The 13,258-nt window shown below is 29.2% G+C and overlaps 1 protein-coding gene across 1 annotated transcript; it reads left to right on the top strand.

Annotated features, from left to right (window-relative positions):
- Nucleotides 1-2,322: 2,322 nt before the first annotated feature.
- Nucleotides 2,323-10,725, top strand: LOC126836736 (uncharacterized). The gene is made up of 3 exons (XM_050570354.1): nucleotides 2,323-2,616; nucleotides 5,012-5,212; nucleotides 10,423-10,725. The coding sequence occupies exons 1-3, from the start codon at nucleotides 2,506-2,508 to the stop codon at nucleotides 10,510-10,512; spliced, it is 402 nt and encodes a 133-aa protein (XP_050426311.1). The 5' UTR covers nucleotides 2,323-2,505; the 3' UTR covers nucleotides 10,513-10,725.
- The last annotated feature ends 2,533 nt before the right edge of the window (nucleotides 10,726-13,258 follow it).

Genomic DNA, 13,258 nt, shown 5'->3' on the forward strand with positions numbered 1-13,258 from the left:
GTAGTTGTAACTTGTATTTATGTTTGTAGAGTTAACCAATAATAATTGGTAAACGGTTTTTTAATTACATGTTTTTTTTTTTATGTACTCCGTTGTTTACAAAATTATATAACCATTGTGCTTTTATAAATTTAAGTTTATCATTTGTATACTGTGAATATACATTTTTTGTAAAAACAACATTATTATTTATTATATTGAGTATGTTTTCGAAAATAATATTTTAAAATAAACTTTCTAATGATTCCCAATAAGCAATAGTGTTTATAATTTAAAATAATGTGTCGTGTACCTTGTAAGTTTACTAAAGGTGTACAGAAAAAAAATTTATTGTGCATAAAAAAAATTATCAGTTTTATACTTTTAAGAGTTGAAAAATGTGTAAATGGGGTTTTTCACGATTTGGATTTTTAAGATGTTGATCTTTACCGATTTTTGGCTTTGTAAATTACCTTTTGGGAACGATATCTAAGTTATAAACTTTGCATCGGTACAATTATGATGAGTCATGGGAAGAGGCAAAAATAATTATTTACTTATTTGTTTTCACGTTATATAGTACCTAGGTAAGGCTACTTTTATCCATGTTACTGATTGGAGTCAATATTGACATTTTAATTCACTTGAGAACATGTGTGAAGCAACAAAAAAAAAATACATCTTTACTGTTGTAAATCACTTCTTATTAAGTTTTATTTAATGCTTTTATTTTACCTTTAAAGTTTAAAAAAAATTAATTTCCACTTTAATAAATTGTTCTAATTTACTTTAAACTATTCGAAATTCAGAAAAAAAACCCAATATTAAAAAACATAAATATTGAAATAGTATTTTTTGTATATATGTTAAGAAGAATTTGTCAAACTGGAAATTACAGTTTTTCCTAAAAGGTTGGATGTTTATTATAAAACCTTGAAAAAGTTTTCATAGTTTTACAAATTTACCAATTTAAATTGAATTTAAAATAATATCAATCAGAATTTCTTTAATGCTCATAATTGAAAATGTGTCAATATTTTACTACATTTAAAATTTTATTATTGTAAAATATAATAACTATTGGATGGTTGTGTGACAAGCAATCAAAACCTTTAAAGCCGATTTCAATGCCAGTTTTTTATTCCCATTAGTTTTGGTCCGTGAAAGATTGACTAATTTACGGTATCTTAATTTATTTATAAAATTGTCTTGAATGAAAATATTAAAAAAAAAAATACATCATAAATCACAATGTTGATTGTTAAACCAACAATTAAAGTAAGTATATTTAAAAAGTTAAGGGTATTTTTTTATCACAAAATATTTAGTATTAATACTAGTATTATATTGCTCTGGCCACACACATTATAATAAAATATGCAATTGTATGAATTGTTTGTATTTCTATAACAAACACATTTTGGAATTTGTAATACTTAAGAACAAAGAATATAAACAAGAAGCTTTAGATTAAAAATTTACAATTTTTAACGTCCAAGTTTATATATAATTTCAAGTAAAACAAATAAGAAAGGTAAAACCGGTTAAAAAACAAATTTATAATTATTATATGGTATTTTACAATGTATTTTTTTTTATATTGGTCTCCGCTTTCTTCGGCTGTATACGACATGAGCATTTTAATTTGACTAATATTATTTGTTTCTAAATTACATATTGTTATCTTACTATTATATAATAATTGGTATTAGCGTCACACAAAAAGCAGAAGGGCCGTTTGTAAAGTCGTTTTATTCGATTTTTAGCTCGAACGTTGAATTATTTGAATTTTGAAAAACTGGAAATGTAACCAAATTATTGTATAGCTGTTAACGATGTGTGGTTTTTCTGCTGCTAAGTAGTCTCATGTTATATACAGTTTTCAAATTTCCGTTTAACCGTAACAACACATTTAAGTCGTCAAGCCCGAAGCTGTATTTATCATTCACAAAACAAGAGGACGGCCGACAGGGGAGGGCGAAAAAACGTTACCCCAACTGTTCCTTCCGCCTTTTGGACCGTCGCCCGGTACGGACCGGATAGGCACGGCGGTTATAAATACATAAGGACGGATTTTTTGCAGATTCAAATCCAACGTGGGGCTAATGAGACATAACGACGGTATCGGCTAAACGGGCGCTTGATTGTAAAAATAATAATAACTAACCACCTGTTGGCGCGTGTCGGCCGTGAGACGGCGGTTTTGCACGATTCCGCAGAATGGAAACATTTAAAATTAAACTTGGATATTGTCCATGTGAATAATATTTCTGCCGTTTGGCATGGTATATGAACGTCGGTCGTTCTAACATCTTATTTCTTTGATAACCGCCGTCTCGAGCGAACAATATTGTGTGCACACACAATCAAACGCTCGCGAACACTGTGTTAGTGGTTTACAATCGGAATTTTGTTTCTTTTTTTCTTGTACTTGTGCTTGTTCTTGATAAACCAATCCTTAATAATTAAGCCTTCCCAGCTGCGCGTGTGTGTGTGTGTGTGTGTGCGTTCGAATCGACCGGCGTCATGTCTTGGTTCCTGTCGGACGACGACGAAGAGGATGAAAACCTGCTGTTCAGCCCTGCTTTAATGGCTCGCCGGGCCAGTGAGAGTTGGATCGACACACCGCCCTTTGAGGTATTATTTTTGGTTTGTTGCTAAATCGATAACTGCTAGGTACGGTTATACTAGTAGGTCCTGCGATAAAACACCAAAAAAAAAAAAAAAAAACGCCTAAAAAACTGAATAGACAAACCATCTGGGTAAAACTATCTTTGCCTAAAACTGGAAATAGGACTTTGAAAATTTGTCCCACTCTTGCCCTAAGCATGTATGCATTGCATACCTATAATATATTAAATATACTACTAAGGTCGGCCTGCAAATATGTCGCTTAAGTCGGTAAACTTAGTAGGTTTATCGGCCATGCCAAATGAGGACTTAAAAGTCCAGGTTTTTTCTATTCTTTTGTGTAGTAAATTAATAAACTTTATAATACAAACAACAAAAAAAAAAACAAAGTAAAAACTGATAAACGTCTCTCTGGCGCCTTAGCTCGGTTTATTTTGTACAAGTTCAACACCTTTTATTTTTGGAACACTAGTATTAAATATTCGTACAATGTTTTAAAAATACATAACATAGACCTTGAATGGATTTTACCACACGCGATTTTCCATTATAAAAAAAAATAATGATACAGTTTTTAACGAGCTCTACTGCGTTGCTGGTGATTTATCAATAATAATCCCGGTCAACATAGTTCTGTCAATATTGTTTTTTCTGTTTATTCCCACATATCATATACAAGGCGATACATTGCAGATAAGACACTGGTTATCTCTTAAAATAATTGAAATTTTTAACTTTTAAGACTTAAATAGTAACGTATATACTTCATTAAGGATATTTTACTGACAAATTTGACCGTTCGGTATCCAGTTTTGGACAACTACTTTTTAAGTTTAAAATTTAGGACAGACGGGGTGGAGTGTAGTAGAGCAATGCGCACACATAAAACTGATACTAAACACTATCTTTCCTCTCGACCTACAATTTAAACTTTAATTAATTAAGAAAGAATTATTTAAATCTGGTTATTGACCAGTCAAGATTATCAGCAAATTATTTTTGTTTAAACAATTATTCAATATATCCCATTTAAGTTTTAAGCGCTGATATAGAGCGCTGGAAAATACTAATCAAGGAAAATAATTAGTTATTTCATAATATTGTAAAATAACCTTAACAAAAATGTATTAAAAAAGAAACTACAAAATTGCAATTGTTTGAAAAGTAAATGAGTGTCGTATTTTTGGTTTTGTAGCTTTTAAGCCTATGAAATTCCTTCTCTGCTTTGAAATAAATGTGTGAGCATTAGAGACCATTTTTAAAGTACAGTGTAATATTTTTAGGTGTTATTTTGCCAAATTTGCTGTTTTCTTATGAATAGTTTTAGCTACTTTTGGTTCAACTTGTAACTACTAACAAAACGGCGGTTTTTGAACAAAATATGTCCAGTCACTATAATTATATTTTCTTCTTTTTAAAACATTATATCTGTACGTTTCGTACAATAATTGTAATCTACATTTCTTATGTATTGATTAGAATATATACATAAACATATTTTGGTTAGAGTTGACTGTACATTTTTGAATGACATTTAAATTGTTTAATATATTTTTAAATTTCATTAGATAAATTTCATTTTCATACTTTACTGCGTTCCCTTACTATTTTTTTTTCAATTCAAATACTGGGAACGAAAATTCCTTCGGTTTTAAACTATCTTGGAACTAGCATACGATTCAACTGAGTTTTTCTGTATTATTATTATTAACTACATATTATTACTCTATTTACAAAATAATCGTCTTATCTGTATAATAAAAATAAACCAAAAATAACCCGTTAAGGTAAAAGTTAAACGAAAAGTAACCTCGTTTAAGAAACAGCTTTGACGTTTTTCTTTAAAACAGTTTTTTTTGTTATAAAATCTCAACTTAATTTGAAAAAACGTCGGGGGGGGGGGGAGCAACCTTTTTATTTTGAGAATAAAAATTGCATATTCCCTCGCCGTTCCTTTGAGTAAGTTTTAATTTCGTTACTTTCAACGAGCAAGTCTTTAGACTTTACTGAACAAGACTGGCTACCGCTGACCAGGCGCGTAGAGAGGGGGGGTGTTATGGTGTTGTAACATCCCCTCGGTTGTGTTATGATTTCATAAAACATTATATATATATATATATATATATATATATATATATATATATTATATATAATGTAACTTATATATATATATATATATATATAGTATGATATATGTAAACATTACAAATTTGTATGATTGTAAGATTCAAAAAAATATAAAATGTTGTTAAGTTATACTTGAAGTAAGTATTTTAGATAACGCTCCCTCTTTGGAATTCCTGGCTACGCACCTGCCACTGACCCTCCCACAAGTCCCCTTTTGTGATTGCACACATAAACCTCTTGGCTAAACTTCCTTGATTGTGTGTGTGCCGTGCAGGAAGTTTCCGTCCAAGTGGCGTTGCAGCGGAAAAAGAGTTTGCCGGACGTACAAGTTCCTGCTTACGCACAAGCGTCGATCACCAGAGAGGAAGTATCACTGTTAAGTTCGGCCCGTAGGGAGGAAATCCGAAGAATGGAAGAAGAAAACGAACGACTCCGGGCCAACCCGTTGCTCTATTTAGTCAGTCCGCACATGAAGGTATGTAATATGTTATTTCAGACAGTCAAATGTCTTTTACTTTTAGCAGTAAATTGATTCAATGATTCATTCGGTTTTTTTGAAGATAAAACATTGTTCTTGCAGTAGTTTAGTTAGACATTTATTTAAATTTACTTAACAGTGTAACTAGAAAATCAAACAATAAACGCAGAATCCACTTAAGTTCATTAGGAACAATACCGGCCCTATTTTTTATGGCAGTACACCGCTTATGCTACAATATTTATATTATAAACAATTTGACTAATAGAATAGCGAATTACTAAATTGTAAACAACAACAGAAATGCATAACGTTAGCCCCGCATTGAAGTACCATCAAGTTTTGAATACTTAAAAAATAAAAGACTTACTCGGTTTATTAACCGTCAACTTTGATTTGCTATATCTTCGCTAAAAACAGTCGGATGTATTCTACATTTCTATAGAACATTGATTAGGCATGGCTTTGTTTACACATGCCCTTAAATATTTAGTATATATAAATATACTAAAAAAACAAATAAAAATACGGGTTTAAAGAGAAAATAAAATTATTAATCTGAAAGTAATTTAATCGGATATAATCGTTTCGATGCGAATCTCTATGTATATTAATAAAACCAGTACAGTAAAAATATTAGTTAAGAACAATGGTGAAGTACAATAACTACACCACTGAAACAGTGTACATTAAAACCAAGCACTGTATTAACAGTTTAAACCAGTACAGTCTAAACTAAATACAGTATAAATCAGTACAGAAGAAGTTGGCAAAGTTTTTTTTTTATTTTGTAAATCATTCTAAAAGGTTAAAGTTCAGAATTTATGAACTTGTCAATTACAGTTCAACAATAAAATTGTATTTTCCTTGGACGTGAAATTGAATTGACTCTGTACAAGAAACAGAGTTACAGATATTTTAGAATAATTAATTAATTAAAAAAAAAAAAAAAACTTTTGAAGTACAAAGAAACTCTATATTTTCGTGTCTCAATTGAAGTGATGAGAACCATAAGTGTAAATTTTTTTTTTAAAGTCTTACAGGAGAGATAACTAGAAATTGGGGGGGGGGGGCAATAGTTGTAAAAGAAATTCAAATAGAAAAGGTTTTTATCTACAAAATATGAATGTATTGTAGGATGGAACTAAGGCCGCGTTATTTTTTCCGGAAGGCGGTCTTACATTTGGTGCATTTGGTTATATTTTCCTTCTTGGCCATCAGTAAGAAACACAACGGGAAGCACGTGCCACAGGCTCCCATTGACTTCACTGGATTGCTGCTATGCGTTTTTCTCAGCTCTGTCGCATTTTCGCAGCACCTGGGGCACTCGTTCCCATCGGTGTCCTGGGTTTTGGAATCGAATTGATCAGCGGCCGAACTAGATTCGCTCTTTTCGACCATTTCATACGTACACTCCAATATCTGAATAGGAAGGGTGATGGGAAATAATTTGTCTGGAGCTTAATTTTGTCCTAAATTATGAAATTTTTTCAGTGTACGGTACCCCAGAACTCCTAATAGCCCCCCCCCCTAAAAGCTCGTAAAATGCTCATATCTTAGTCGAAAAAATAGCCTTTCGTCATACAACAACGTGTGGGTTTAGCTCTTGCAAGCTTTTGATTTCAGCTACTCCCGTGTTTAAGGCATTTAAAAAACAATGAACATAATAATATTTATTTACTTTGTTTTATTCATAATTCATAATACGAATTCTAGTTATCTTTTTTTTTTTAATGCACAGTAATTCTTTAATTACTTCATCAGGAGTCACATCAATTTCTCTGTGGCGTGATAACAAAGCTAAACGGTTTAGTCTAGTTTACAATTTTTTAAAAAAAAAGGGCAAGGTAGGGGATACAATTTTAATAATGGCTAACGTACATACTCTGTTCAATTTTTTATTTTAGAATATATATATAAAATATATAGAAATATATATATATATATAGGGTGATCCAACTAACGTAAGACACTCATTTTTTCTAAAAATAAAAATATTTTGAAAAACATTTTTTTCCTAAACTTTTAGGTACATATTTTACTACATTTTTCAATATTTTGAAAAATTTATCAAGCCAAAAAGGGGGATTTTTGTTTTTTTAAATGGCAATATATGTTTTTAATTACATAAATTTGTAGACAAAAAATTAAAAATTATGTTACCGTTTGAAGTTTGTATTTTCATTTATTTGTTCATTTGTTATGACTTTATAAAAATTTGTTTTTTTGACTGTATTTCTTAATATTTTTAATCGTTACTACAAAGACGAGTAGTTTTATTACATTGCATACAAATAATTTGACATGTTACCGTACTCTGTATCATAATCAGATATAGTAAATAACCTATAATCTAAGTAATCTGTAGATAAGAACCTTTGTCTATTTCAAAATATTTTATTGTGAATTCCTAGTTGTTAGAATGTTATCGCCGATTGGACAATGCGAACATAAATATGAATTTGATGTGCTACCGGTTTTTGAAAACCGAAGAAATATGATTATTATTAAGAGGAAATGTAGTATCTTAACAAAGTCATGACTTATGAACAGATTAATAAAAATAAAAATTTTTAACGCTAACATATTTTTAAATTTTTTGTCTACAAATTTATGTAATTAAAAACATATGTTGTCATTTAAAAAAACAAAAATCCTCCTTTTTGGCTTATAAGGACTGGTGATAAAAAATTTTCAAAATATTGAAAAATGTAGTAAAATATGTACCTAAAAGTTTAGGAAAAAAATGTTTTTCAAAATATTTATATTTTATCTGTATATATATATATATGTATACTATGTTTTGTTAACCTTTGTGTCCTTGTGTTTGGATTGCATGTGACCTACAAACGTCCCGTAATCGTCGGAGTCTCCCGTGACTGATTCGGAGCAAATCAGACACTCGGCTTCGACTTGCATTTTAATTTTTCACAGCTGAAAAACGATACCGACGAAATGGATAAAGCACACGAGTGTATATTTTCTAAAATCGGTAATATAGAGCTATATCAACTAAGCGAATAACTGCAGACAACATACAATTCAAACTGCGACAGTGATTGCTACTGCTATAGAAACAATATCGATAATTTCGCGATTAAAAAATAAAAAAACCAAATTGTATGGCCGTGTTTATAAGTTTTAATCAAATATATTATTATGTAATTGTATGCATCAACATGGTTTGCAAATAACATATACCTAAGCGAATTAATTGCCAAAAAAAACCTCTAAGAGTAGTACCAAAAAAAAAAACTAAGAAAATAGTACTAAAAGAAAGTACCAAAAAGTGGGCTAATAAAAATTAACGAATTTATCACATTCAAAATCTGCATTGAATCTTGCATTATTTATAGCAATAGCATGGACAGGTCTGTTTTTTTTCAAATTTTTAGACCAAAAGACCTGAAAACATTTTGACTACTCAGGATGGTCTAATTTCAATTCTGTTAAGATATACTACGATTTCTTTGGCTACTTTACTAGGTCATGTAAGAAACAGAATTTTGATTTTTTTTAAACTGTACTGATTTATACTGTACTTGGCCGTTATACTACATACAGATTCGCATCGAAGCGTTTCAAAGTGATTAAATACCCCAATCCAACCACTATGCTAATTTATAATTGAGCTTGCTTTATACTGTACTAGTTTGGACTGCAATAGACTAAACTGTGCTTGGCTTAAACTGTACTCTGGTTAAGGAGGAACTTAAATTATACTCTACAGGTTTAACCAATAAACTATACTAGTTTAGAATGTAAATATTAGGCATCGCTGGTTTGGATTGTGTTAGGTTTACGCTGTGCTTGAGTTAGGCTGGCCTTGATTTGAACGGTTTGGTTTTTTTTGTGTACTTTTAATTTTGTCAGAAAAATTGGTCAATGTTTTATACAATTTGTACCCTCCACAAGACGTGTTATTAAATTAAAATTTTTTTATTTTAATAGATGATTCAGTTTGCAGGACAAAGTTATGCAATATTATATTTGCTGTACGAATTTGTCTAGGCTTTATTAGCTATACGTTTTAATTATTTAATTAGTTATTACACCCTTTTGTGGAGAGTAAATATTGTATTGAGTTTTGACCAATTTTATAAAAAAGAAAAATGAATGGATAATTTTTTTTAACTGGATTTTGGGTTTTTTAGCTGTTGTATGTAAGCTTGTACTCGATTAAATTGGTTGAAAAAAATGTTTTTTTAAAACTATGATTATAACATATTTGTAGTTTAATTAGATATGTTTGGTAAAAACTAAACATCTTTTAGGTATCGTTAGATATTTTCAAAGGCTGTAGGGTTTTTATAAAAGAGGTTTTTAGTGTTCGAAAGAATATTCCAGCCACAATGTATATTTTAACAAGATAACATTTATATATTGGGGTCGAACCCCTATTGTATAATCGAAGGGGAGGGTTTCGTTTTCATGAGTAATCTAATTCCCCAAGCAGTAATTTTCCATTTCGACCATTGGGGGCAATTCTATAGGACTTGTTAGGGACCCTTTATTTTTCGTTGATTATAAGGCGCATTTCCTCATTAATTTTATAAAGGGGACACTGTCGCAGTCTATATTTTATATTGGAAACATTATTTTATTATTGAAGAAAAAAACTAAGAATATATTATGACTGGATCGAAAATTGGATTTGAGAACTGTTATTATAAGACTAAATTCAGCGAATAAAATGTCAAAATAATAAACAACCAAGGGAAATGTGTAAAATACATTTACAATTTCCGGCTTAAACGCATATAAGAAGCAGATTTTTAGGAGAGAGTGATTGTACATTAAACTCAAATTTGTTTTAAATTTGTACTCACCACACTCCTTTAGCTATTAAGGTGGTTCTCACTTCTCGACTATTATCTTGGTACCATAAAAAAATGCATAGATTGCATTTTACTTTATTTTATTTAACCAGACAATTTTAAGTCTGATTGTACATACTGTATTTGAGTTAAATATAAGTAAAATGTGCTTGTCCTTTGCACACCTGTTTTCTTATTTGGCATTTTACATGTTGACAGTAAAAATACAATATTGTATGGGTTTTTTCGTGCTTGTAGTACTTTAATTAATCAATGAAATTAACTGCACCACAGTACACAAATACTACTTATAAATTTAGAACATCAGTAAATGTGTGCATATATAAGTATTTACTTAAGCAGTCCATACTTGCTTATGTCATTTTACAGGATTGGATCTCAAGACAGCAATTGATGTTGGCCATATTGTTCTTCAATATTACATTGGCGTTGATATTTTTTAAGCTGTTGGCCTCCTAGACTTGCTATTCGAATCAAGTGACGAAAGAGATAAATGTCAAAACAGATAATTAATATTATTATTATGTAAAAATTAAAAACTCCCTTAAATGTATCGTCTATTGTTTTGCCATAAGCTCAATGAAAAAATGTAGGTAGATAGTTAACAGATGATTTACCATTGTTGTCGGTTACTTGTTTCTGTGTAAAATAATATTAATAATAAACTTAGTAAAAGATTGCTAAAATTAACTTAAGTATTTATACTTCTATTTAAGTACCTAGTTAAATGTGTAGTTATAGTTTTATAAAGTATTAAGAATTTTTTTTTTTAAAGAATATACAATTTTGTATACCATAAAAAAAATATTAGCAATTCTAAATTAAAAAAAAAAACTATGTATATATTTTTGTTTACCTCTAACCGTCTTCAAGAAAATATGGTTAATATTTGTATTTAAACTAGGTATAATTTTTAAGTTTACTGTTATGTAACAAAAAGAAATATAATATGGTTAACATTTTTCAACTACATTTCTTTTGAATTGAATAATTTGAATCGTGGTTTTTACAATGTATGTAATAATTTTATTTAACAATTGTTAAATACTAGTGGGACAATTTTATCTGTTTATTCATAATTTTAGTATATAACAATAGGTATTGATTAGGCTTACAAAACCAACAAAATAAAATTGGTAAAATGTACATTTAAGTTCAAACAAATAATTCTCTTGATTAAAAAAAAACTAAATATTATGAAAAAAATAAGTGCCATTTTTTGTCACTACCTGATTAGTCTTGAAATACCTCAAATGTTTAATTTATTAATAGATTAGATATATTATTTTTGAAATTATTTTTAAATATACCGGATTAAATTAGTTGCTATACAATTTAAGGGTTGGAAATGACCGACGACTGTAATAATATATTTTACTATTGTAAGCTAGGTAATAGATTGATAGTTACCTAATTAATATAGTGATAACGACAGAATAAGATTATTGTTGTCTCAGGTTGATCACTACAACAATCATAAATAAATACCTTCTGCACTATTTTTTTAACTAATATTATTTATTAAACAAGTAGTATTCCTAGAACTGATATTATAAGTATGGTAACATATAAATTACTAGTAAAGACATAAAATCAACTTGAACCCTAAACCATAAAAATTGTACACTTCTTGCGTACACGTGTTACGACAACGATGTTGTCATCTTCAGCGCTAACAACAGACAGATAAATTACTATTTATGTTTATTGCAATATCTATTTTATTCATTTCAAAACCGTTAACATCCATATAAAGAGTAATAAAATAATTATGAATACACTACACAGTAAATACTAAGTTATATTAATCAATATTAAAAAGATGTTCTACATAATTAAAAGGTATTGTTTTTTTTCGGGCAACATCCAATTTGTCTAAATATTTATCAAAATCACAGACAAAAAAATAATAGTTTTATTTAATCTATACAAAATGACAGAAAATGAAATTACAGTTGTCAGCGCATTTTTCCAAATTAAACATTACAAAATTTAAAAAAAAAACAAAACAAATTATTAGTCGTTTTAAAATAGTTTATTTATAACTATACTAAGATAATCGGAATGTACAAATAAATTAATTAGAGTTTGACGTTGACATTTGTTAATTCACTTAAGAAATTTGATAGAGTGAGGAAATGTCTAACCTTAAATATAATATAAGATATATGTTTTAAGATAATATAATATAAGATATATATTTTATGGTAATATTATTTAGATATATATATTATGTGATATGCGCAAACAAATTTTCTGAGTTTCCATTCACAAAAAAGTTTTTAGAACACTTTTGACGTTTTAAAAATATTTTTAGCTCAATAATTATCAATGTATCAATTACTAATTTACAACAATATTTTATAAGAATATATGTACATGGAAACATGTTTAATTAAGTGGCAATGTTAAAATAACATTTTTTGTGTACTGTATTATTTTAATAAAAAACTCATACCTACAACTATAAATTATTGTCTCTTAATAATAATCAAAAAACTTTATAATCACCTATTTTTTGATGGGTTGGTTCAAAACAGTTTTTTACAATTTTAAAAATGTGGACACAACTGTTCTTCGACATTATTAAGCTGACACTTCAACGTTACCAATCGTTACACATTGTCAGGACTAAAATTACTATACAAACAATTTGGTGTATTTAAAATGACTATTATCAATTTGTGTTATATTTTATTATCTATTCATTTATGATGAAAAGTCATATTAGTTAAATGCTGTTCGTTTTTTTTTTGCATTTATTCTGATAAGGGCGTAAGGGGTATTTTATACCTAACCGTAAGCCTTTAAAATGCAATAAACCTTTGTTCGGCCATTACTAAACTGTTATTATCTATCAAGTTACCATAATAGGTATATATACCTTTAAAAATTACTAGGAATGGCGTTGGTTTTCTTTAGAAACCACGTTTTATAACAAGCAGCCGCGAAAAGGCTACTCGACAGATTTTGGTCTTGTATAAATCCTTTCCGGTTAATTTCCGGTCGCGAATACCTTCGGCGAAGCTGTGCCACTGGCGGAATTGAGACGTTACCTAAGTCCCATATTCTAAACTGCAATAATAAAATATGAAAAAAATTACCATAAGCATCAATCGGTAAACGTGTGCAATAATTATTGCCCTTTTAGTGTCTTTACTTTGTCCTGGAAAACCGCTTGGAATATTTCCGTTAGATACACCCG

This window comes from Adelges cooleyi, unplaced genomic scaffold (genome assembly GCF_023614345.1).
Source record: "Adelges cooleyi isolate 19-005CV unplaced genomic scaffold, UGA_ACOO_1.1 ACOO_flye_CR_arks_rails_tigmint_CR_PRNA_247, whole genome shotgun sequence".
In the NCBI taxonomy this organism is placed as follows: domain Eukaryota; kingdom Metazoa; phylum Arthropoda; class Insecta; order Hemiptera; family Adelgidae; genus Adelges; species Adelges cooleyi.